At 31.1% G+C, this 26,390-nt stretch overlaps 3 protein-coding genes and 1 pseudogene across 5 annotated transcripts; 3 read left to right on the forward strand and 1 right to left on the reverse strand.

The window, feature by feature from the left end:
* Positions 1-248: 248 nt before the first annotated feature.
* Positions 249-4,815, reverse strand: LOC100817150 (sugar transporter ERD6-like 5). Of its 3 annotated transcripts, none has more exons than XM_003553692.5 (18): positions 4,533-4,815; positions 4,324-4,386; positions 4,132-4,221; positions 3,987-4,046; positions 3,408-3,473; positions 3,244-3,309; positions 3,041-3,116; positions 2,887-2,951; positions 2,634-2,726; positions 2,423-2,503; positions 2,252-2,336; positions 2,102-2,145; positions 1,913-1,975; positions 1,768-1,827; positions 1,635-1,688; positions 1,091-1,150; positions 883-997; positions 249-732 (listed from the first exon to the last, which is right to left on the reverse strand). In XM_003553692.5, the coding sequence occupies exons 1-18, from the start codon at positions 4,770-4,772 to the stop codon at positions 602-604; spliced, it is 1,512 nt and encodes a 503-aa protein (XP_003553740.4). In that variant the 5' UTR covers positions 4,773-4,815; the 3' UTR covers positions 249-601. The 3 variants fall into 3 exon arrangements, 1 of the variants encoding a protein (XP_003553740.4); XR_001386585.3 differs by lacking the exon at positions 249-732 and adding an exon at positions 1,309-1,372 and having other exon boundaries at positions 917-997; XR_005889971.1 differs by lacking the exon at positions 249-732 and having other exon boundaries at positions 908-997; positions 1,091-1,372.
* An 11,921-nt stretch (positions 4,816-16,736) lies between these two features.
* Positions 16,737-19,937, forward strand: LOC100817681 (histidine-containing phosphotransfer protein 1). Its single transcript, XM_003553693.5, has 6 exons — positions 16,737-16,998; positions 17,166-17,296; positions 17,410-17,478; positions 18,905-18,976; positions 19,130-19,202; positions 19,707-19,937. The coding sequence occupies exons 1-6, from the start codon at positions 16,936-16,938 to the stop codon at positions 19,755-19,757; spliced, it is 459 nt and encodes a 152-aa protein (XP_003553741.1). The 5' UTR covers positions 16,737-16,935; the 3' UTR covers positions 19,758-19,937.
* Positions 19,938-20,619: 682 nt separating this feature from the next.
* Positions 20,620-21,497, forward strand: LOC100305465 (uncharacterized). The gene is made up of 2 exons (NM_001248841.2): positions 20,620-20,913; positions 21,093-21,497. The coding sequence occupies exons 1-2, from the start codon at positions 20,713-20,715 to the stop codon at positions 21,312-21,314; spliced, it is 423 nt and encodes a 140-aa protein (NP_001235770.1). The 5' UTR covers positions 20,620-20,712; the 3' UTR covers positions 21,315-21,497.
* Positions 21,498-23,208: 1,711 nt separating this feature from the next.
* LOC106794101 (uncharacterized) lies at positions 23,209-25,814 on the forward strand (annotated as a pseudogene).
* The last annotated feature ends 576 nt before the right edge of the window (positions 25,815-26,390 follow it).

Raw genomic sequence — 26,390 nt, forward strand, 5'->3', positions numbered from 1 at the left:
TAAACGGATTTTGCAAGTCCATGATATAATTTTAAATATATGGTGTGCTCGTACTTGGAATTTCTGATCTGACTTTCATATTCTCCTCAATTTTGGACTGATTAAAAGACAATATATACAAAATAGAGAAACATGAGAAGAATGTCCCATGGTCGAAAGTAAAAGACAATATATAAGATAGATAATACGATTAAAAGATTGAGAAGAATGTAATGTGTAAAAAATTAAGACGTGAAAAATGAGAGGACTTTTATAGAGCACATTAACTTGCAATTTCATTTACGGAGTGAAACATGTCCCATGGCTGGGACACTAAGTTTAAAATCAAATATTCAAAGCTACATGTTACAGTCTCAAAAAAATATTAAAAAATAAATCTACATATTAAGTAGTATCTATATATAGTACAAACAATTAATTGTAAGGATATGTGTACATCACGAGTCTCAATAAAATTATTGTGATGCTTGCTGAATGTAATTTTCTTCATTCAGACTAACGTATGCATATCCCTTCTTTTTTCAATGACAAGCTTGTTTCACGAAGCCATCGTCAATATGCCATTTTGGAAATTTCTTACTGGGTTTATTATGCATGGAATTCATCTCTTAGAAGAATATGAATTCAGAGAAGCTTGAATTTCTTCTAGTGTACGGCCCTTGGTCTCTGGTACTAGTTTTGCTACGAATAGCACAGTGAAGCCACATATGCCAGAGAACATGAAGAAAGTTCCTGCCCAAACATACATATATAAATTTTATTCCATATATAAAATAAGGACTCATTACGTTTTTATTTTTCTTCACTATTTTCTTAAAACTTTTTCTCAACTTTTTTTTTTTTTATTTTTACCCTCAGGATCAAAATTAAATGATAACATACCTGCTGAACTCCAACTCATGAGGAAGTTAAAAGCATATGATATAATCCAGGAACACAACCAGCTAACCAAAGTCACAAGGCTTCCAGCAGAACCCTTCACGTTGATGGGAAATATCTGGAAAATAAAATATAACCATTCATCATGCTGATGATTTTTTGTGTTTGAATTTGTTATTTCCCGAGTTTAGGCATAGTTAGACAAAGCTACCTCAGACATTATAACCCACGGAATTGCTCCCATGCCTATAGAGTAAGATCCCACGTATACCTGGCCATTAAAAAAAAATTAATAGGAGAATCACTTTTGCCATGTTTGGAAATTTTGTTGAGAAGGAAGAAATCATGTTTGGAATGCAGAAGCCATAACTATGAAATGTGGAAATCACGTTCAAGATATGGAACCAAATGTTGGACTCAATACTTAACAGGAATTGGATTCTTATTGAGACTTCAGAGGCATCTTTCAAATGTTGAAACCAATTCTATGTCGCTAAGAAAAAATACAAGGCCAATGAAAAACTGAAAGAGTATGAGGCACATCATATAAGTCCAGCAAGAATTCAAAGACTTCACTAGATATGCCAGAAATACTAATATACGAAATTTCACTCAGTTGTGCTATTGTTACATAACAGATTATTAGCTAGGAGTTCCACATGACTCTTTCAGGGTCATAAAATATAGTAATGACACAATCCATTTAAGTTAAATTTATGAGATTTCACACTAGTGTATGAGTGCATGAACATTACCAATACACCCACTAGCGCCAAAATGGGACTAACTCCTTTCCACTTATGCAAGTCCTGCATCAGCAATCCTAATTATTCTTAGAAATTCATGCGAAAAACAACTTACTAGATCAGATTCTGTTATTAAAAGAACCTGCAAAACGAATGACAAGGCTGCCAGGAAGCATCCTACGCATGTTCCCACTGCAGACACCTGTATGAGAATAAAACTTTTGGATTCAGAACTTTCAAAACACTGCAAAAATGTAGAGTAGGAACAATGGTCCAAACTTTTTTACCAGCAAAAGTGGTCGTCTTCCAGATTTATCCATTAAAAGTACTCCTATAGTTGTCATTGGAATCTATAAAGACAAATGACGGAATGGTATGAAAAACAAGAATGAAAGGTACACTCATCAAAGCATCCATCTTATTATACAGAATTAAGCACAGAGAAATGATGCAATCATGTGAAGAAAATTAAGAACCTTAACGGCAACAATTGCTATTGTTCCAATACTTTCTGAAAACCCTGTCATGGATAAGAGTTTTTGCTTTTGTGTGAAATCCGATATTATCATATTCATTTTCTTACTTGCCATACGATGGATAAGGCATAAAAAAGGAGCTGCACATACCAGAAGATATAAATATAGAGTTTGCATAAAAAACAATGCCATTAATCCCTCCAAACTGTTGCAGTATCATCAAGCCAACTCCTACCTAACCAACCAAGTAACTAAATAAGATAAGAGCCCTGCAAAAAGTTAAGATGGACCATATGAATAGGGATGATTTAGAATGCTCACGGTAAGTGACTTCAAATATTGCATTTGAAATAAGCCAATGATGCTAGCTTCTGTTTGCTTTTGAAAGGCTTCTGTATGATCCTACAAATAAAGGTACAATGCAAAATATGATAGATTATACTGAGGTATCTTCCTTTTTTATTTCCCTTCTTTTGCATCCAAGATTGTAACTCAAGTGTAACATCCTAATGAACAAAAACTAGTTACATACTCTGATTTCAGTGGCCTCTTGATAAACATCAGCATTCTTCCCCCTGAGGCGCTGTAAAGCAGAATCACTCTCTTTCAAGCGACCAGCCTTAGCCTGCAGAAGATTGCAAGTATCACTCAAGATATTTTGTCCAATGACATGTCTTGACTCCAATAATTTGATAAAAGTGATGAAAAGGATCAATTCCTAGTGTGAGCAGTGTCCAACATGAGCAGCCAATACAATAAAATTACCAAAGCTATGAACGACTCACCAGCCACCTAGGAGAATCAGGGATGAAGGGAAGACTCAGAAGCTGCACAAGACACGGAATAATTCCTGAGACAAAGACAAAAAACAAGAGTTACATGGAGCCTTTTTTTTTTTAATTTGGTTTGTGAAAAGAACACAAGAAAGAAGAATATTACCTATTGTAGCCAAGATCCGCCAATTCACATATGCTCCAATAAGATAAGTTAATGACATCCCACAACAAATCATTAACTGTCAAAATAAGACCAAATAGGGATTTTAAATAAGCCTATAAATGACATAGTAAAACATAAGTGCTATGGTATATACAATAAGAGTAAAATGATACTAAGATTGAATCATTCTAGTATTGCTTTACCTGATGAACTGCAGTGAATGCCCCTCGAAGATTCTTGGGTGTTATTTCTGCTACATAAACTGGTACCTAATATACAAAGGAAACTATGTAGTATGAGTATTTCTTGAGTGACTGAATATCATTTGAACTGCAATCATAACATATAGCACAGTCACAAAATTTACCACATAAGATAGAAGGCCAATCCCACATCCTACCAACAGTCTTCCAACATAAAGCCACCAAGCAACCTTCAAAAAACACCAAATTTTAGACATCAACAACTGAACTTGAGGAAAACCCATGGGATGAAGACATTCAACTAATAGAATCATAGTGGTTCAGTCGCTCAGGGTCTTCTGTCCTTACCCCTTACTATATCCATTACTTCATTGTGCTTATAATACCAGGGCCGGTTTAAATACTTTTTTAATCCCTCCAAATATATCAGTTTTTCACTTTTAATTCCTATAGTTTTTGTCTTTTGTTTATCATCCATGTAATGTCCAAACCTTTTGTTTGTAATCATTCCCATAAAAAAGGTATTTAAGCCTACCAAGGCATGTACTTTAAGTACTCAATAGTAAAATGCATTCTTTCCATGAATGTCTTTCTCCCCTACCTTGAAATATAGTTAAGTATTTTCCTCTTTAGGAAAGGTTACCACCACTTCAAGATTCCAAGTTTTCAGATATATTCCACTATTACTAAGCGTGCAACTTTAGATAAATTTGGGAATGAAGTGGAAGAAATGAATGGGAAACCTTTGAGAATGTTATGGCAAGCCATCCCAAGATGCAGAAAACCTGGGAGAATCCCATGGCCTGCACAGCAAAAAGCAGAATAACCAAAGGTCAACAACAACAACAACATTGAAACCAGAATTAATGCGGCGAGGCTATGACTTACAACTCGACGACCAGCATAATCAGCTATTCTACCACTCACAACGGCACCAATCATGGCTCCAATCGTCAATATTGAACCAAAAATTGAGTACTACAAAAGTACAAATAGTTCAAACAAAAGTGATGAGTGATGACCAATAAATAATAGAACAAGGTGTAATAAATGTAAGAAAAGAAAAGGGGGGGTTGAAACCTGGGCCACTCCGAGATTGAGGTCACGCATGATTGCAGATTGAGTAGGTGATGAATACCCAATCTGCAAAATTACCAGTGGTCATTTTGAGTTAGAGTTTAATTTCTTTTACACATTTTAGATTACGAAACAATCAGAAATGATCTTAACTTAAGAAATATGTTTGGGAGAAGAAAAAAGCATGAAGATAGATAGAAATAGAAACTAACAGCAGAGCCAAAAACGTAAGAACCAAAAACAGCGACGAGGGTAGTGATTATAAGAGTAGTTGGTATGGAAGAAGAAGAAGGGCCTTTGCCCTGAGAGTCAACGGCATCATTGGGACCGTAACTTGTGGGGAGAAGAGGACTTGAGAAATCGGTTTTGTTGTCCATGCTTTGCGTTCTATGAAAAGCAAAGCAGAGGAAGGAAGGTTTTAAAACACTTAGTTGGTCAATGGCGTTGACCATAATTACATGACATTCAGATCAAAGATTTGGATGCGGAATCAGTGTCGTGTTTCCAACAAACAAACTTCGCACTTTTCAAATCTTTTCTCTTTTTTTTTTCTTTCATTTTGTGGCGTGCGCGTGACACTTGCGGGTTCGATATTAAATTTTAAAATAAAAGTTTTATGATGATGTGCACAGTTATGTTATCCATAATTTTTTTTTACGTTTTCTTATAATTTCTACGGTAAATATTTTTTATTTTAATTTTTTAATCAATAAAAACACATATTAACAAGACCCTAAAATATATAATCTTTTAATTGTAAAAAAATACTTACTATATTTTTTTATACTAATAATCGTTCAAAATGTTAAAACATTTTTAAAAATGACAGTGGGAAAGCTATATCAACTTTAATTGCAATTAACGGTAGATAACATTAATTCCAATTTTTTTTGGAGAAATATTATCAAGTTTAAGATTTTTTTTATTAAGAAGAATCAAAAGAGTGTTAGAAATTTATAATTACTCACACATCAACCAATTAAACTACATTCTTTTTTACGTTTTCAACTTAAAAATAAGGAAATAAAAAAAAAGGAAAAATACCGTATCAACTTGCAAAGATAAGGAAATAAAATAAGGGACAACGTTAAAAACTCTGAAATCATTAATAAAAGAAAAAAACTTTGAAATCGTGCTGAATATGCGTGTCATGCTTAGCCAAAACTTTAAAAATGTTTATAATTTAACTTAATAAAAGACCCAAGTCCATGTAATGACATGTGCTGCGTCCTTAAACTTGTGTTGTGACGCTATGGGCGTTGTTAAATAAATAAAAAATACAATGTACTACTATTAAAAAAATACTACTCCTAATAAGTAACATGTTTTTATATCTATTTTTTACTTTTTTAAAATTTGTCCTATTTGAATTCTAGTCTAACAGCCGCCAACAGGGCGGCGGCACTAATTTTCTAATTTCTACACATTGACATGATTTTGGAGAGGGACGAATGTGACAAAAAAATAAAAATAATTTGTGTCTTAATTAATTTTTTAGTTAAAAAAGATATTTTTTTAAAAATATGTTCCATAATTAAAAACATGTTTTTATGTATATTTTCCTTTAAGCATTCAATACAAATATGTTTTGGTTGTGTTTTCTAGAATTTGAAAAAGTTGGATTGATCATTTTTTATTTAAATAAATAATCATTTTAATCTTTAAATATATAAGTTAGTGATTATTTAATTCAAAAAAAAGTATTTAATTTTTGAATGTCTAAATTATACGATAATAGTTCGTCATTAAGTTTATGATATCATTTTGTTATTAAAATATAATATTTAAAGACTAATTTGATAATAAATTATTTTTAAAACTAATATTATATTATGTTATAAAAATTAAAGATTAAATTTTTATTAAATTTTATGTAAAATATAATTGTCACATTTTTATATATTCAATGATTAAATTAAAATTTTTAATCTTTTAAGAATTAAATTTTTATTGAATTATCCGTTCACATACTAAAATGATCCCTTTTATATTTTTTTATTCAGTTGATATTTTTGTACTAGGAGACAGAAAATTGTGACTTTTTTGGTGAATATATAAAAATATTAAATTGTGACTTCATAATTTAATATAACAGTAAACTTAATTTTTCCATACAGAATTATATTTTTATATGCTACAATCATTTAAAATATTTAATATATATATATATATATATATATATATATATATATAAATTTATATAAAAAAAGTAAAATCCTAGTTACATACACAATATTACATGTGCATAGGAGTTTAGTCTTTTGTTGAAAACTGAATTTTTGTTATCTTTAATGTTTGGATAAGTTAAAATTTAGGGATGGAAAGAGTTTTGAAGAAAACAAGAAGACGACGTTGAAGCATAATCACCAAAAAAAAAATTAAAAATTTTTCCTTTTGATTTTTGTATTAAAGGTTTGTAAATCCTTTTTGTTGTTCTCTTCAACTATGGGTCTAGGTCATCAACCCCCTTAGGGCTGGCTTACAAACAATTAGAGCAACATTTTTCAAACAGTTAGTGTAGGAGTATAAAAACTAGGAGGATTTTGTGCCATCCCATGAAACCTTACAAGATATCAGTGTAATTTATTTCAACAATTAATATATGAATTGTTTAAGAGTTTACAAAAAAATAATTAAAAAAGTGAGATGAGTTCCCTTGATTTTTCCTAAATTCACAGATGAGATGAAAATGAGTTGACTCTAATTTATTTGTTATCCCCATCTCCCTATATCTGACCCTGAATCCATGCTGCATTTTGTGGGATTAGACTTGTAGGCCAAGCCTTTATTTGAAGCCTATAACATTAAGGACCTTGTTGATCCTTCTCTGGGTGATCATTATGATCGGGAACAAATGGATCGTGTTGTTTTGACTGCATCTCTGTGTTGAGAAGTATCTTTTCTTACGTCCCGGAATGAGTCAGGCAAGTATATGCAACCTAAAATGTTGCATTACTGTAATTATAGTGAAAATAAACTAAGATATTGCAGGTTACTGTAATTATTTATGTTTTTCAGTTAACTTGTTTAAATTAAATATCATAGAGGATTACAAAGTATTAACCTTTTTTTTATTATGCTGACTTTGCTTTAAAGAGAAGATTTATCACATTTTCGCTGTTGGCTGCAGGTTGCAATACTGCTAAGAGGTGATGACTTTGTGTTGGAACGGAGGAGTCACTAGATGCTAAATAACACAACTCAAGAATCTATCTAAGTGATCTCAATCGAGATAAGAAGGTTGCCTTAGGTTCTTGAGAACTAAGGACACCATATTCAAAACCTTGAGTTGTGTTACATGGCTAAATAGTATTTGATTGTAGGATAGAAAATAATAGAAATCAAAGATGAGAGAGATCGAAGATGAGAGGTTAAAGTCCTCTCCCTCTAATTTTTGTCTCGCTTTTAATATTAGGGGATTATGCTTTCCCTCTTTCTTTCCTAGAATCAAAGAGTCCAGTAACTTCCATCTTATAGCATTTGAAAGTCAATAGAAATAAACTCTCTTGGACTTGTTGATTTAATGGAAGAGAAAAGACGGGATGATCGATAGACTTACATTAAGTTCTTTGTTATCAAAATTTAAAATTAAATTATGAAAAGTTGATGATCTCTCCAACTCCTCTTTTTATAGATGTCAAAATGGACAAAAAGTTCTACTAATTAAATTTTTTAAAATTGGGTTAAAAATCTCAATTCAATTCACAAGAATTAAAAAATAAATAAATATTAAAAAGATAGATGACTCATAAGTTGACCTATTAAACAAATAAAAATATATAAACCATTCAAACATAAACATGGTTTGACAAATATTTTCTAGAAGTTATCATCAAGATAATAGTTCACAAAATATTACGTCCAACAAAACAATATTTAACCATTCAATGTATAAAACATTTTAAAAAAATAACGAGTTAGGGTTGAATTATATAATTCAACTTACCTTGTTTTCTTCTTTCTCTGACCTACACAGATACACTTCGCGCCTCTCACATGTCCCGCATTTGGATGTTATTAATTTCTTCGCATGCATTCACATTTTTTTTCTTTTGCATATATATCATTTTTATTTTCATTAAAATTGTATTGCCCACCGTGCAAAGCATGAAGATAGTTCTAGTTCTATATATTCTTCTTAAGTATGACGGTTAACAAATAATTTTCTATACGAAAAAAATAATGGAAAAGATTAATTAATCCTATAATGATGTAAATCTGTTTTTCTTTTTGCATATAAACAGGGCCAAAGGCCCAAGATGTCATTTTTTTAAATTTGAAGAAAATTATTTCTTAACAAATATATGTGATCTATAACAGAAAATATTAATTTGGGCAATCTTAAAAATTATTAAAGTAAATTTTTTCAACAAAGTTTTTTTTAACATACATGAGGGTATAAGTCTATGTGTGTGTTTTATTGGACTCTTTGATTTTAGGGAAGAAAAAGAGAAAAATAAATTCTCTAATATTAAAAGCAAGACTAAAATTGGAGGGAGAGGACTTTAATCTCTCATTTTCCCACATATTCCATATCATTCAATCAAATAATATTTAGACAAGTAACACAACCAAAGATTTGGAGTGTGATATCTTTAGTTTTCAAAAATCCATGGTAACCTGCTTATGTCGAGTCGACTGAGATCATTTAGATAATTTGTTGAGTTGTATTATTGAGTATCTTGTTATTTTTCTGAGTATGTTCCAACACAAAATCATCACCTCCTAGTAGTATTGTATAGCTAAAGAAACAAAAAGATTGTACAAAAAAGATGATGTAGGTGAAAACCACATGTAAGCACCATTACTTAATTAAAAAAAACTATTTCTTAACAATAAAAAAAGTAATTTTTAAAATCTATAAGCGAATGAAGATCAAAAGTATTATAAATCTCAAAATTGGACATTAAAACCTCAATACTTCACAATACAAAACCGATAAAATAGAAAAATTCCAAAGTGAAAAATTATAAACTTGTTGGAATTTTAATCTTTATTTTAGTATTATTTATTCTTCATGTGAAAACCAACAAATTCACATATACATATCCTAAAATAATTTATCAAAGTGTTATTTATAACATGCTTGATTATTAAAGATTAAAATAAATACTTGGATCCATTGTCCACATTCTAAAAATAATGGCACATACAAACCTATAAATTGAAAAAGTAACCGCGACTGAAAAATTAAAAGCCATCCAAGAAATCAAAATGTAATTCTAGAAAGTCATAAAGTGAAAATTCACCAAATTAGAAACCAAAATCATATATACAAACACAATAACGACCTCCATTTTCATTTGCACCTTCATGGGAGGGTGATGCAGTGGAGGAGGAAGTTGAAAGGAGAGTGAATGAATTGACAGGGGGAAACGATGGAAGGGAGAATGGAAGGGGAAGGTGAAACTGAACTAAGAGAAAAGTATTATAGGGTAGGCATCAACTTTCATAAAATTTATGAGAAAGGGTGTCAGTTCTAAGCGTTATATTGGGAAAGTCATTAATATTTTTATTAGAGAATTGAATTTAAAGCTTTTAATGGGATACAATTTATGGTAGGCACTAACTTGAGAGAAAAGCCTTATGGTAGGCATCAACTTTCATAAAATTTATGAGAAAAAGGGTGTCAGTGCTAAGCATTATACTGTGATAGTCATATTTTTAATAGTTAATTGAATTTAAATATTTTAATGGGATATACAGGGGGAGGGTGAGACTCAATTGAGAAAAAAATTATATGGGATAGACACCAACTTTCACAACATTTATGTGAAAATGGTGTAAGTTCAAGGCGTTATATATTGTGGTAATCATATTTTTAATAGTGAATTGAATTTAAAAGTGATATTAACAGTAATTTGTGATTAAATAGTAATGTAAATTTGTTTTAGACTATTATTAATACATCACCATCAAACCTTGTTAATTAACTCAAAAAGTTGAATTGGACGGAGACTCATCAAAGAGGATAAGAGGATGCAAGATACATGCTCAACAACGATACCCATAGTTGCCAGTGGCCACAATAGTCTTAATCCCAGATCCAAGAAATTCCCAATGCGATAGCGCTATAGCGCCTCTATGACAGCTATTTAACAATACTTATCCTTAGCCCTTATCATAGGGGAAAAACCGCAAAATGTGAACATTTTTTTAAAGAATTAATAATGTATAAAAATAATTTTTCAAAGCTTGCATGAGTATCGGGAATGAGAATGCATATTTTCAAGTTCTCTTTCACAAAATAAGTAGCTTTACAAACCTTGAAACAATATTTTCTTAATTAAAAAGTAAGAAATTAGAATGTAAAAACAATTGACTGTGTGTATATTTCTCTGCATTTGTGTTGACTCTATAGTCTCACGAAGACAGGCAATTTTCGCCTTTCTAATCTTATTCGTTATCAAGATTAAGATATTAGTCCTCATCAAAAAAAGATTAAGATATTAGCTTAATTAATCCTTTTTCCGACTTTACATGACATTGAAAATGTTCCATTCCTAGAAAGAAGCCACTGGCAAATTGACATTCTTCGTTTGGCCCATGTTTGAAAATTTTCTCATAAAGCAAAAACATGTGATCGATTTGATGCCTCAATTTGAATTTTTAGACCACTATTGCTTTGTTTGCACTTTGTAGTTCTAGTCAATTTCAATAATCAATAACCGTAATCTTAAAGAAAGAGGGATGGCCAAGGCCATAATAATACTCTTATCTGTGGAAATAGGATCTTTTTCTTTCTTGGTATACTTTTGGGCATCTGAAGTGACTTGTGGAGGCAATGTCATGTGAATACAAAATTGAAAATAGTGTTAGTGATCCAGAATTTTTGTTAATTGTTTACATTTAATTTAGGTACCAAAAATTTTTTATTTAGAAATGTTACATTCTTCCAATAATATTTCAGATTTTTATAAGAGTTTAACAGGTGTGAGTGGTTTGAACTCAATCAGTAAACTCTTCTAATTTAATTCAGCTCATTAGATTTTTATGAAATAAATTGAATAACGGATTTAAAGTTTTGGATCAACCAAAACCCAACCAAACTTTCATATAATTAAATTATTAAAATAAAAACTTTGAATTAAGCATATTTCATTTTCAAGATAATACATTTTTATCTTAACATAATATATTATTTTAGATTTTATCTTTTCATGTTTATTTTAAGATAATACATTTTTTTATGAATAGTTCTATAAGTATATATTTATGATTTATTATTTTATCTATTTATTATATGAATATTTTATAATTTTTAAAAATATCCTTACTATTTTTAAATTTGAGGATTTTTTTAATATTTTTCCAAAACTTAAAAGAGGTGACCTTTTTTAATGATACAATCCTATAACCAACTCAATTCAAACCAATTATAATTAGATTGATTTAGATTGAATTGATAAAATAAAAAAGATAAATCTAATTCAATCAAACTCAATTAAATTTAATTGTATTGGGTTGAAAAATATATAAAATTCAACCCAATCCAAGTCACTTGCACCCTAACTAACTGTAAGTCTAAGGTATAATTTTATAAAATTATTTAATTATACTCACCGTGATAATTATTTTAAAGTCAATAAATTTATCGTATATGATGAATTATGATTAGATGATTATATAAATCTTTTTTACATATATAGTTTATAATTACTTTTCTCTTCTTTTTATACTTTAAAAATAATACATATTTTTTTAGTTTTACACTAAATCCCTTTATATATGATAAATTTATAGACTTTTACATTAATCAATTTAAAAATTATGTGAAAGAAGATGATTTATAATTAAATACCGGTAACTAGGAGCTTAGGCCACTAGAACGCTTCTCTTATATAGTAGTCTCAGCCTCTCAGGGACATGCCCAGAAGAAACTGCTGGTGTCAGGTTTTCGGGAATTGAATCAGGATTGTCTTGTGCCAGAACTGATTGCACTAAGAGAAGAAAGCCAGTTGTTTATTCCCATTCCCTTTAAGTCAGGGATTCGTTTAAAGCCTTTAATTTTGATATCAGATTAAGAGTAAAACAGTTTTACTGTAAATGTATAACCATTAAACTTATCTTCCCGTGGCAAGGTGCAGTAATAGCTTAAAACCTATCAAATAATGGTTCCACAGTGGTTGTTGTCCCCACTGGCATGGATTGGCATGAAGTCCATGACAAAGGGGTGGTCCCTTTGGAAGTGTTAAAAATATCCAATTATTGACTAACATCATGTTGCACAGCTTTTATTCCACTTATGCTACCTCCAAATCCAATTTGGAATAGTAGTTGTATGAGAAAATAGACAAGGTACAGCTTTGTACCGTCGCATGAATACCAACGCCAAGGAACCATGTTCTTTTGCTTCTGTTCACTAGTCATTTTACTCGTTGATATATATGTGAATGTGACTGATGGTGCTCAAACAGACAGCTCGTGCTTACTCAAGCACGCGGCAACATGCCAGTATATTCATGCCACCATTACTCAAACATTTCTCAATCTCTCACCTTAAATCAATCTTAACAAAATATTTGTTGGCTAAAACTTATTAGAGGAGTCCTATTCTTAGCAACATATTTCTTTTTTTTTATATATATATAGAAATTATATGTATCTTCTACGAGAATCAAGGAGGAATTTTGTCTAAATAAGGTGGTTAATTTTAATGGAATTTCTTTGTCCGAGATACCTTGCTTGAGAGATTCGAATACAATTTTATTTGGACCAATTACATATTCTGTATTTTACCCATTTTTTATTATAAATTAAAATTTATCAAAGAGTTTATATTAGAAGAAGTATATCTCTAACACTTTTTTTTTATTATAAACTGACATTTGTTAGAGTGTACGTGTATTAGAAGAAACGTATCAAAAGTACACACTCTTTCTTTAAAAAATCATCTGTAAGTCTCGTTAATTAATGATTAAGTTGATTTTCTAAGCCTTATATTTTAAATGGGTGTTTTATAAATAGTGTGTAAAAAAAACAGGGTAAGTTGGTAGTATTTTTCTCTCCCACCTTAGCCTCTGACACATGCAAATGCAACTCAGTTTGAAGTAGAATATAATCCAGTCACGCCAAAATTGTGAAGAAACGAGATGCTGTAGGTCCTGTACCAGTGGCACCAAGTATGTTTCCAGTAAAAAAAAATACTGGCAGATTGGAAAACATCATAAATTAAAATTTGAGTTATGTGAATAGAAAATGTTGGAGTGTCAAATGTCAATAGCCTCCCCCACAACATATATCATAAAATTAGCCATGCTTTGCAATAACTTCACCCCCATATATTTAAGTTAATTTTTCTCTACTCACTACATAAAACATTTTATACGTTGCTTAGGGCATTTTTTTCTGTTACATCTTCTTTAATTAATATAATGATGAGTAGATGTTTTATTTAAATTTCTATAATATATATTAAATAGAAGTTATTATTATTTTGAAAAAGCATCCGCACACAATATCATCTAAACAGAAAACTTAATAAAAAATATATAAAAAAATCATCTAAGTTTCATCCAAACCAAAATATCTTTAAGGAACCCTTTGTAGCAATAGTTCATAAATAATTAAATATTGTCATCAATTATCTGTCTTTGAGTCTAAATTTTCTTTGCCATTTTTTGCATGTCCGGAAAAAATGAAAATTGCCCCGTATAGTTGATGATATGATGTCTCCGCGTGGTGAGCTAATAGTGGAGTTTTATCTTATAGAAAGTCTTTTATAGACACTACTCACTCTGTTACTTCTTATGTATTTCATTTAAGAGAGTCTGTATAATAAATTTTACAATTAAGAAATAAAGCGAAACAAGTTTTAAATATAATAAATGATGTGAAAGAAAGAGATATATACATCGAAAGAAAAATTGTTGTGTAAATTTTTAAATTTTTTCATTTAAAAATTAATGCGTATAATTTTTTTTGTCGAAAATTATACATCATTCTTTTTTTTTTGGGTACATATCTATATTAACCCTCATGTATAATATGTATTCCCATTACTGCACTGACCATTTTGTTGGTAGTTTTTCTAGAAACGTATTTTTAAATTTTAAAATATATAATATTTGTAAATATTAAAATATATAAAAAAAAACGTGGTAATATTTTCAGAAATTAAAAATAATTAACTTTCGTCCAACAGCTAAAAAATAATTATAAATAGAAAGATATGCTTATCTTTAGCAAGAATTTACAGGTTGGTAGGAAGTGAGAGGTCCTCAGTTTGAAAATGCCACTACCCCAACAGACAAGATAGCACCTTGGGTCTAGGTAAGGTATTAAAATTAACTAATTTTAAACAAAATAATAGAGGGTGGCAATATCAAATTAGAGAAGGGAAAGGTGAGACAGGCAATAATTTCTGAATTAAAAAGATGGAAAGACGATTGGATCATGTGTGTTGGATACGTCATTGTATTAAGGTTTTGTTAATGAGGGTATTGGTTTAAAAACGTAATAAATTAAAAAAAATCAAATTAGTATAAAAAATATTGAAAATATCAAATATCATATTTTTATGTTTTTTAATTTCTTAATAAATATCATATTTTTAAAAAATTATGATTATCATTCTATTAAAATATAATAGTATATGTTATTAGATGGAAAAGTAACAGAAGGGTCTAACTTATTGATTTAGTAAAATGTGTCCATTATTATAAAGTTTTAACTTTTTTAGTTCTTACAAATTAAAACAATATAAAAAGTAACTCTCTTTGTAATTAATGGTCAAATTTTTTTGTGCATGGAATGCATCAATGGTTGTAGTTATTGACACGCTATACCTATTAAAAACCCCTCTATTTTATTTTGGGAAATGCTAATGCACTCATCCTCTCTTCTCTTTTTAATATGAGCATATTAGCAACTAATATCATAAATTTTGAAAAAATAATAATAAAATTATTTATTATAATAACTTTAACTTAATGATAATATAGTATTTTCTTATTCAATCTAAATAATATTTTTCTCTCTTCTCTGACCAATATTAAAATTTTCAAATACTCTCTTCTCTTGTGAACATTAAATTTTTAATATTTCTCTCGCCTCCCTCATCTCTCACCATAATATTTTAATTTATAGTTATTCTTAAAAACTTCAGGAACATGTTAAACGAAAGCAAGAAAAAAGCTGATTTCCATATAATGCACAATAAGCATACAATTAAATATAAAGAAATCATGACTTTAAAAAAATATTAGTAAATGATTACCTTTTTTTTAAAAGTAATTAAAAGTTTTTAATATAAATTAAATATGCACAACGTTAAGATTACAAAAATTTCTTTTTTAAAAGAAAAAAAATATGGCTCTTAGAGGTCATAACCAATAATTTGGTTGAAAAAGGTAAAAAAAAAAACGTAATCTATTTTTTTACTGTAAATTATTTTTAGAAATTTAAGTTTTCAAATTCATTTAAATAGTATAATTATTAGTATTTTTTAAAATAAATGCATATTCTTATTTATATAGTTTTTCCATAATATACATTTTCTTATAATACATTTATATGTGGTGAGAGATGAGAGAGGAGAGACATTGAAAATTTAATATCTATGAAAAAGGAGAGAGAAGAGAGTGTTTAAAAAATTTAGTGTTGGTCAAAGAAGTGAGAAATGATTATTTAAATTTAATGTTTAATGTACTCATACTAAAAAAGAGTATTAACATTTCCCTTTTATTTTCGTTTAACGTTTTACTTTTACTCTTTAAGTTTTCCTTTGAATAAAAGTCAGTTTTTTTGACAGAAAATAAAAGTCAAAGTTTAATATATCTATTTGTACTTTTTATTATTGTTTTCTTTTCTTTTTGAAACTTTCCATTATCTTTTAAGAGCATGCATGTTCAATAAATGAATATTTATTAAAATATTAAATGTAACTTTGATGATACAAAAAAATATAGGGGGCAAAGAGTAAATACACAATTCAACCTTTAAACTTTTATTTGAATGGTATACGACGCATTCAATCATTGAACATATTTAAACTCATTTTATTTTAGTATCTTTAATTTAAAGAATGAAACGCACATGTATGATTTTGCCAACAACACCTCATACTAAATAAATAAATCGGTGCTTTATATAATTAATACTTTTTCAAGGATAAAATATATTTTTTAGGATCTATAAGATAACAATTATTCAATTAGTTGCTCATTATTTTTTTGTTCTCTAAAACTCTGAAATATGTAACATTTAATTTTAAGTTACGAACAATATGCTAATAAAGACAATTCTATTTTTTAAACATTAATTGGTATTAACAAAATCGCACAATTTAAATTAGAGTAAGATGTATTTTGTGAGGAAAATCCCATTTTAAAGACTCAAGTTTTAGTTTATTCTCATCTAATTATAAATCATTGGTTGATGGGAAAATTAAGAACCGAAACAAAACAACAGTAGGTGACAACGGTTTCTATATATAAAAAGCAACCACACCGAGTTCGAGAGACAGTGGTAAGAGAGTTCTCCACATATTGTGACATTAACCAAATCTCTATGCAAGCATTAGTAATTTCCAGTTGAGAACAGAATAAATCATATAAACTAGGTAGCAGAAGGAAGATGAAATAATTACTTAAGATCTTGAGATCGAGAACAACAATGTATGGTGTGTCTCGGTTGCAGAGACAGTTGGCTGAATACACTTCTTCCCTGTTTGAAGAGGTAAGTATGTCATACAATTACCAATATATGCATTAAGTGAAGCAGAAAATAAAGCCTAATACATAAGCCATGTATCTTACTTTCTTGTACCTGTTTTTGTTTTTTTGTTTTTTATCTTCTGCTTTCTCTCTGTTTCTCACTGTGTGTGGATTGATATATTTGAAAAGGGTTTTCTGGATGATCAATTCAACCAGCTTCAGCAACTTCAAGATGAAAGCAACCCAGAGTTTGTGGTTGAAGTGGTGACTCTTTTCTTTGAGGATGCAGAGAGGCTTCTTAATGAGCTGGCAAAGGCACTGTAAGGCCACACCAATTAGTTCATTGTTTGTTTTACTTTATGTATTCGGACCAATAGAATGAATGTGTCCCTGGGAATCTCTTTCTAAAATCTAAACTCACTGTCCCGAACAGAGGCCAGGAGAGCATTGATTTTAAAAGGGTGGAAGCTCATGTTCGCCAATTGAAAGGTAGCAGCTCCAGGTAATAATATATTTCTTTACCACTAGTTTCTCCATTCTTAAAAGATCAACAAACAAACAAGGCGTTGTTCTCCTCTCAAAATTGGAAATTCACTTTGGAAACTTTTAATACAAACCTTTATTATATGGATTATTGACGTGAAACACTTTGTAGAGTAGCACTAAAAGAAGTTTTGTAAGAAAAAAAAAAAGAGGTGAAAAAATGTTCACCAAGAGCGTCTAAGCATAGTTAAATAGCAGAGTTACCGTAAAGTAAAACTATTAATGAATTTCGTAAATTATCAATTATAGAAAACCAACAGGATCTTGAAACCTATGATTCTTATAAATAATAAATAAGTAGATAATGCGTATCTTCCTCCATAGACTTTTCTCCGATATACTTGATTGATTTCCTTCAAAGATGAGAAAAACAAGATTTCACTACTTTAAACTATTATTTCTGTCTCTTTACGTTCGTGATGACTATGGATGAGAGAAAACACTATTCTTTTATTTCACATGTATTAACCCTCTTTTATAATCATTAGTCTCATCAAGTAACAGTTATTTGATGAAACTTCTCTTATTTAATCCAATTACAATTTAGTTCTTAATTATTAATTATTTATTTATTAGTCTCTATATAAGTTACATATTTTTCACATGAGACATTAATTTTAAGATGTACAACTTGGGGTGATGGTGTTTTTTCTTAAGTTGGTGGAAGAAGTATATATCAACTATCAAGTATCAATCTGCTAAACCCTTTTTAGCAGCTGATGTCCTTGCTTCACCGTACTAGCACTCTAGTATTGTGTTATTACTGTTGCAACTTGCAAGGCTTGACACTGTGAGAAGCACATGTGATAGAGAGACGTGGTTTGGATAGCTTAGTGTTCCATTGCAAAAACACACACGCCCCCACATAACTAACAAAGGAGTGACACAAAATTTTCACCCCAAAGAGAGGGAAGCACATAAAATCCAAGATTGAATCACCTTCCTTTGTACTTAAAGGGAAAGAGAGAGAGAGAGAGATCACTAGCAGGAGAAATTACTATAGGATTTAGAACAATCATGTATGGTCTCGGTCAATCCATACATGATATGCAACCAAATATTTTTAATTCTTTCTTGTAAATTGAAAAACTCGATTACATATATGTCATGTAGATTATAGACATGTGGTCGTCCTGAACCACAATAATAATTTCTCTATAAAGGACACATTTTCCTCCTCCTTCCTTCTCCAGCTAACATGATTTTGATAATATCCGTTATGTGATTGAATGTCAGATGATTGACATCGTATATGATACTGAATGCAATTATCTTATATCTAGCTTACTTTATTCAAAAGTACTTACTAAGGGATGAACACAAAAGTTGTACAAGAAATAAAAAATATTGTTTTGATAAGGTTATTGGATTGTTGGGAAATACAGCATTGGCGCACAGAGAGTTCAGAAAGTCTGCATTGCCTTCCGAAACTACTGTGAGGAGAAAAATGTTGAAGGGTAAGCTTCGAAACTAGTATTCAACATCAGTTTTTATATACTGTGGATATGGATCTTTTCAAAATACCATGTATAATAATCTTTAAGCTTTGGCAAATTATTTTTTATTTTAAAATTGGATATGCTGATGAGAAAATAAGGGTTGGTTTTCAGGTGTCTTAAAAACTTACAGGAAATAAAACTGGAGTGTTCCTTGGTGAAAAGCAAGTTTGAAACTCTCTTCAAGGTAAGGGGGTGAAGGTCCAGTCTTTATCTACTTATAATATAATAAAGGTCGGCCCAACTGTGTGTCCTAAAGCAAATTTTTATTTTTATTTTACTTTAAGCTATTGAGCTATATATTACATTTTTTTTTTGCCAATATATATGTGGCTTTTTTTGTTTAATTTAAATAATAAATTAATTAGTGAGCCTAAAACTTAAATTTTAGTAGGCTTGTCTCTAAGCCAGCGCTCTAAATAATTAGAAGAATTTAATTATAATGTAGTATTTTTACATTTTCATTTATTTATACATAAATTGTCGAAGTATATAATAAAATTGTTGATTTTTAATAATAATTACTTTAAAAATTATATCTAAAATATTTTTTAATTTACTGAATTTGTAAAAGTTTTTACTCTAACAAAATATGAAAATTAAACTCTAACAAGAAATGAAAAAAAAACTCTAATAAGAAACTTACTATGTCTCCTTTGAAGTTCTTATATTTCTACTTATGTGATTGTAGATGGAGCAGCAGCTTTTTGCCGCAGGGGGTGGGTTATTAGGTAGTGAGTGATACGGGGCACGGATGTTCCATGCAATTTGCAATAAGCATAAGAAGAAAGCATTTTTCACGTCCACTCTGTTGTAATTTCCTCTGTTAATTTCTTTTTAATGGGAGAAGGACAAACTGGTTTCTAAATTTGATCAACTCATTACCATCCAATATTGCAATATCAAAACACAACTTTGCTTATAACTTTGTCCACTTTACTTGTGCACTATTAAACTGTCTTTATCTTCGCCAACGAAGCAAAGAAATGGCACCCGATGGTGCAATTAGGGCAACCCTACATTCGGGAGATGTTTCAGAGTACACACAAGTTAACTGTACGTGAGCAATGATGATATAGACCTTTTAGAGAACTTGGTTGGATTGTACAGGAGGGCTTCAATGTGATTGCAAATGGACAACTGCTTTGATAAGAATGTCCCTTCCCGCTTGCGACAGGATCTTTTCCTCCCAACCATTGAATTTCTTCGATCCCCGTTTTCTAACAAATTGAAAACCCCAAATTTTGATCTACCATCTATATAGTGTGTTTGTATAACACATAAAGTTTTGATTATATATTATAAAATCATGAAAAAAATAAATGTAATTATTGGTTACTTCACCTTCACCATAAAAAATAATTATTTTTTCCTCGCAGAATTTATTTCGAACACACCAGAAAACGGCACGTACTGTATGATTGGAAAACCTAGGCTTGCCGATTTTGTGGCGCGGGTTTGTTCCAAAATGCTCGAAAACGAAAAAGTAGTTTCCCGCGAATCTTAGTGTGGATGCCACGTTGGCAATCCGCGTCTCACCCTCTGGACCAATTAGAGCGGATTATGGGGTCCTATATAATTCCATTCCACTCACAAACCCTTTCATCTGCGCCTGATTTCTCAGTTCTCACACTCATTCCGTGCTCTAAATCTCAAATTCTAGGGTTAGGGTTCCCAATTTCTCCGCCAATCAGAAGATGAGTTCCACCGGTGGTTCTACCAAGGGCGGAAGGGGCAAGCCCAAAGCCTCCAAATCCGTTTCAAGATCGCAGAAAGCTGGTCTCCAATTCCCCGTTGGAAGAATCGCTCGATTCCTTAAGGCTGGGAAATACGCTGAGCGTGTTGGTGCTGGTGCTCCTGTGTACCTCTCTGCAGTGCTCGAGTATCTCGCTGCTGAGGTTTGTTTTGGATTGTCGATTAGGTTTAGATTTGATTAGTTCTTGTGTTTTTGATCAGTCTGTTTGGTCTTGGTTTAATTTTTGTTTTAAAGTTTTGATTTTTTATTGTGTTCTGATTGACCTAATTTTATTTTGAATCAATCGAATTTGGTTTGTTGATGATGTGTGTTTTTGTTTAGGTTTTGGAATTGGCTGGGAATGCTGCTAGGGATAACAAGAAGAATCGTATTGTTCCTAGGCACATTCAGCTTGCTGTGAGGAACGATGAGGAGCTGAGCAAGCTTTTGGGATCTGTTACCATTGCCAATGGAGGTGTCTTGCCGAATATTCATCAGACTCTGCTTCCCAAGAAGGTTGGCAAGGGGAAGGGCGAAATTGGATCAGCTTCTCAAGAGTTTTAGGGTTTTTGTTAGGCCTATTTGGACTATAGTTTTTATTTTATTGCGGTTGTAATATACATGTTTTGGTTAATTTTTAGATATCTGCTCTGAGGAATTAAGTGTTTCTCAGTCTTTTGAACTGGATGGTGTAATCTCACTTTTGAATCGGATGCGAATATGAAGTGGTATTTGGATTATTTTTAATGGGTTGTGAATGAAAATAACGTTACCTGTTGAGATCGTATGTTTTATAGCGATAGTGTTTCATAGTAGTGTAAGCTGGCTTACATTGCTTTTGAACTTTGGGCGGTCAACTGATGGTTCTATGTGTCTCGTATGTATATGGTCGATCCTTTGCTGTTAATGCGGCGTGTGCCTTTGGTATGTTGGTTTTCGGGTGCTGCAATTTGTAGTTTCTTGGCAATCTCGTCGATGGTACTTCAAAAATGTAGTTGTCCTTTTTGTATGTTTTATGTTCTAGCCTTTGGTATCAGGTGACTTTTCTTGACTGAGTTGTTCCTTCCTGTCAAATTTATCCTTTGCCTAGGGTTTAATCCTGATTCCTGATCTGTTTGTAGGCATGTTCATCTTTAAATGCCCTTAGTGTCTAATTGCGTCATTGATCTAAGGCATGGGGTTGGAGAACTGAAGTATTTCATTATTAGGCTTTTCTTTTCCTGTTAGTCCGCGCCCTTTGGTTCAATGTTATTTACTTTTTTCTGAGCAAGGATGTTGCCTTTCCATGTTGTCTTTTTAAAATAAGCACTCATCTAATTAACCAACGGTGCTTTCAAAATGTTTGAGAATAGCCGAGATCATTTCATTTTGTGTCACTAAGTTGCAAATTCATGATTTGGCTTAGATTAAATATTTGTGCTCAGTAGGTTATGTATGATTTTTTTTTGGAAAAAGTGCTTTTCGAAATTTCATAGCACATTTCCAATTTTCAAGGCAATGGTTAAATTATTTGTGGTCTTTAAATTGAAATTGAAATGAAAAGCTAAAAGAAAATAAAAATTGGATAACTAATCTAGTGATTGCATAAAAGGTTTTTGGATAAGGTATGAATCAAACCAGCAGTGAAACTTCGAAAATGCAGAGTATCAAATTACTCCATCGGGGGCTTGATTAAGGAGTAAGGAGTACTTTTTACTATCCGGAGCTTGACTAAGGAGGAGTTAAGTGTCTCACAAAAACGGCGTCGTCCAATGGCGAGGAGTCGATTCTCCAAGCAACACATTTTTATATTTTTAATCATGATCATTAAGGTTCTATTTTGATTTTTATTTTTTTGATCCGTAAAATTGAAGATAGCATCATCATTTACAACAATTCATCAGAATTTATAATAATTCATTCATTTTTTCTAACCAACTGAACTAGAGTATTTGGTTATGGTTTTATTTTGTTTACACTATTGTTTAGTTATTTTGTAATTTTTGCTAATCGTATAATAAACAGTAATTTTGGTTAAACGGGTTATTAGACTCTGGAGTCAGGACGGAAAATTTGTTTTTGATTTCAAAATTGTTTATCTTGTATTTATGTGGTGAAGAAAAAATGCAACTCTAGCCTTCAAAAGAAAGCCTTCCCGTGGAAAACAATCAAATACGCAGATAGGGGTAATTTAATTTCATGAACCCAAATAACTTGAATTAAATGGTCGGTTTGGCTTTGATGCACCACGTGGGTGTGGCCCTGGACAACTGAAACCGGTAACTTGTGAACTTGTTAGATAAGCAAGTTAACCAACCCTAGAATCAAGGAGAATCTAAACAGCTTTATCTCATTCATGTGATCCTTATGTATAAATACACTCACAAAGCAATAGAAAAGTGTGCAATACAAAAAAGTGTGTCATTATTGTTTCAATTCTCTACATGGTAGAAAGTGGACAAGGAGCTAGCAAAGGGAGATGATAGAGCTGCCCTTGCCCTTGTCAAGGATTTGCAGGGTAAGCCTGATTGTTTCTTTTCATAACACATATGGTTTTTACTTAAAGCTTTGTCCAATGCTTATTACGCAGGTGCCTCAAAGGCTTTACACCTTGGATGAATTGAAACTTTGTCTCTTCTTTCACCCGTGGACACAACTCTTGGTTCAATTGAGAGAAATCTACAGATTGCTGCTATTGTAGGAGGCCTTGCTGCATGGAATGCCTTTGCTATTTCCCCACAGCAAATCTTCTATATCTCATTGGGCTTGCTCTTTCTGTGGACACTGGACGCGGTACTTACTTACAACTGGAGCTTAATTCATTTCATTTCGCCACATAGGTGAACATTTTCTAGAGGACCCATCTGTTGTATACTTGTATGCATGTTCTTCTGCAGCTGAACATAATAACCATTTGGTTCCTTTTGTGATAAATAAGACATTCTACTTGCATACTTGGGGAGCTTATTCTCTTTTCTCGCTTTGTCCGTCTATACCTTAGAAATGCATTTTCCATGTTTGCTTTGCTTCCAGTATGAACGAACGATTTTATTTCCAATATCCTAATTGCCACCTAATAACATTGTTGAAACTTTGGTCTTTAAGTGAACCAAATAACTTCGTGAGAATCACGTAGTCAACCATACCTAGCGAAATAAGACTTTGTTGTTATTGTATCCTAATTGTCACCTCTGTCAATAACAGACTTTATAACCACTGTATAAGTATCAAGGGTTGAAGGTTCATTACATTGTAAAATTCTGGATCAAGTTTGTTTATCAATCTTCATCATTAAATTTGTGTTTGTTCATTGACATGCTACTTGATTGATTACTGTAGAAGATTTTCTGAGGATGCTCTTCCAACTGATTGTTTGCAGGTCTCTTTTGGTGGAGGTATTGGTAGCTTGGTTGTTGATACAATTGTTCACAGCTTCAGTCAGAAATACCACAATAGGGTTATTCAAGTCAGATTCATGTTATTCTCTTATTGGCACTTGAAATAATTTTATTTCAAATAATTTAATAATTTACATCTTAATGACAGTAGTAACCATAACAAAATTTAATTATGCAGCATGAAGCTGGCCACTTTTTAATTGCCTATCTGGTTGGAATACTTCCTAGAGGATATACTAATTCTAGTTTGGATGCTCTGCAGAAGGAGGGATCCCTGAATATTCAAGCAGGCACAGCCTTTGCGGATTTTGAGTTTCAAGAAGAAGTAGGTTGCTTTATTTTTTCCCCTTATATTTTAATGCAACTCAATTTACTCTAATGTAAAACATAGAAAGAAAGAATAACAACTAGGCTGTTTTTCCTAGTAATCTGGCTTTGACCTTTGTCACAATTTACCTGTAAGAAAAACAGTTTAGGTTGAGTGACTCCATTATAATTATCTAATTGAAAGAACACATGTTTTTAGCTCATTAAACTGCTTGATTATCTAGAGTTTTACGTGAACTGCATTTAGTTTACAACTATATCTGTTGATTGTTAATACCTTTCACTTCATGTAGGTTAATTCGGGAAAAGTTTCAGCTACAGTACGTTGCTATCTTACTGACATTTAATTTACAATGTTTATAAGTTTGCTTTAATCAACGTTCTGCGCATTTATTTTGTTAGTTATGTAACAACCTTTGTTTTATTTTGTTAGACATTGAATAAATTTTCATGTATAGCATTGGCTGGGATGTCTACCGAGTATCTTATATATGGATTTTCTGAAGGAGGTCTGGATGACATAAGAAAGGTTTATGCAAATTTTTGACTTACTTTCTAGTCAAGACATTTGGAAAGTGCAAATGGCATTGACATTACTAATTGTAATTTTCTTAATTGTAAACAGTTGGATTTATTGCTCAAGGGCCTAGGCTTCACACAGAAGAAGTCAGATACTCAAGTTAGATGGTCTTTGCTAAACACAGTCTTGCTCTTGCAGATGCATGAAGCAGCTCGAGCGAAGGTTGCTGAGGCTTTATCAATGGGAAAATCTGTAGGATCCTGCATTGACATTATAGAGAATTCTATCAATGTTTCAGATCTCTAACTGAAGCTTGACATCCTTGATTATTACCTTCTGTTACTCTAAATTCTGCTCACAGATATGTTGGTTAATATTTCCATAAATTTTCATTTGGTTATTTTACCTTGCTTAGTTCTTGGAGCAAAATGTGATTATTTTACAGTGGAAAGCAGTAATTCAATACAGTTTACTGGTTCTTTTGGCTAGCACTTTCGTAGGCTGTGTGAAAGATCATTTGCGATGAGAGAAAAGGACAAGTGGTATAGCGGACAAAGTAGGTTTTTTTGGTTAGCATATATTAATACAGAATATCCATTAGTTTTGTCGATAATTAATATCCATAAGAGAACTTGACTGTCCAATTTTAGTGAGATTCTTTCCATCCAATCATGTTTTTTTTTCATCCACAACTTGAAACTGAGACTTTGCTTACGGGCCAAATCTAGTACCATTCGGACCCACGACATGTTGGTGGACAAAGTAGGTTTAAGTTACAATGATGAACTTGTATTTAGAGTAATTTTAAATCCTTCTACAATACTACTATCATTTTACAAATCCTACCACTTGCTATTTTTTTTATACTTATCACTTGCTTTGTATAATAAGTATGGAATGTTTTTTATATGAGCAATTTTTTTAATGGACAATATGAACAATAATACATAAACATCTCATCATTTTAAATATTTCATTTCTCTCTTTTTCTATCACATTATAAATCTTATAATACCTATATTTTTCTCTCTATAGGTATTAAATGACACAACGAGTGTCCATGTAACATTTTTCTTTTAATAATTCTATGACATTAAATGTAAGTTCTTTTTTCATTTAATACCTTCATTGTCACTAGCATCTAGGTCTTGTGTTGGACGTGTATCTTAGGTTATATTTGACAAAACTAATTGGAAGTTAGTGGCTTGAAGCTGAAAAACTAACTTATTAAATGATAAGTCTTTGATTAAAGTAGTTGAAAAATATAAAATGATAGAATAATAATAAAATCACGATTTATTTAAAAAAGGGTAGCAAGAATTTGATAAATATATTAAGCATAAAAATAAAAGAAAATATAAAAAAGCGGAAATTATAAAAAAAATATTTCAAGTAGTATTTCAAAAAACATAAAAG

Source organism: Glycine max, chromosome 19 (assembly GCF_000004515.6).
Source record: "Glycine max cultivar Williams 82 chromosome 19, Glycine_max_v4.0, whole genome shotgun sequence".
NCBI classification, from domain to species: domain Eukaryota; kingdom Viridiplantae; phylum Streptophyta; class Magnoliopsida; order Fabales; family Fabaceae; genus Glycine; species Glycine max.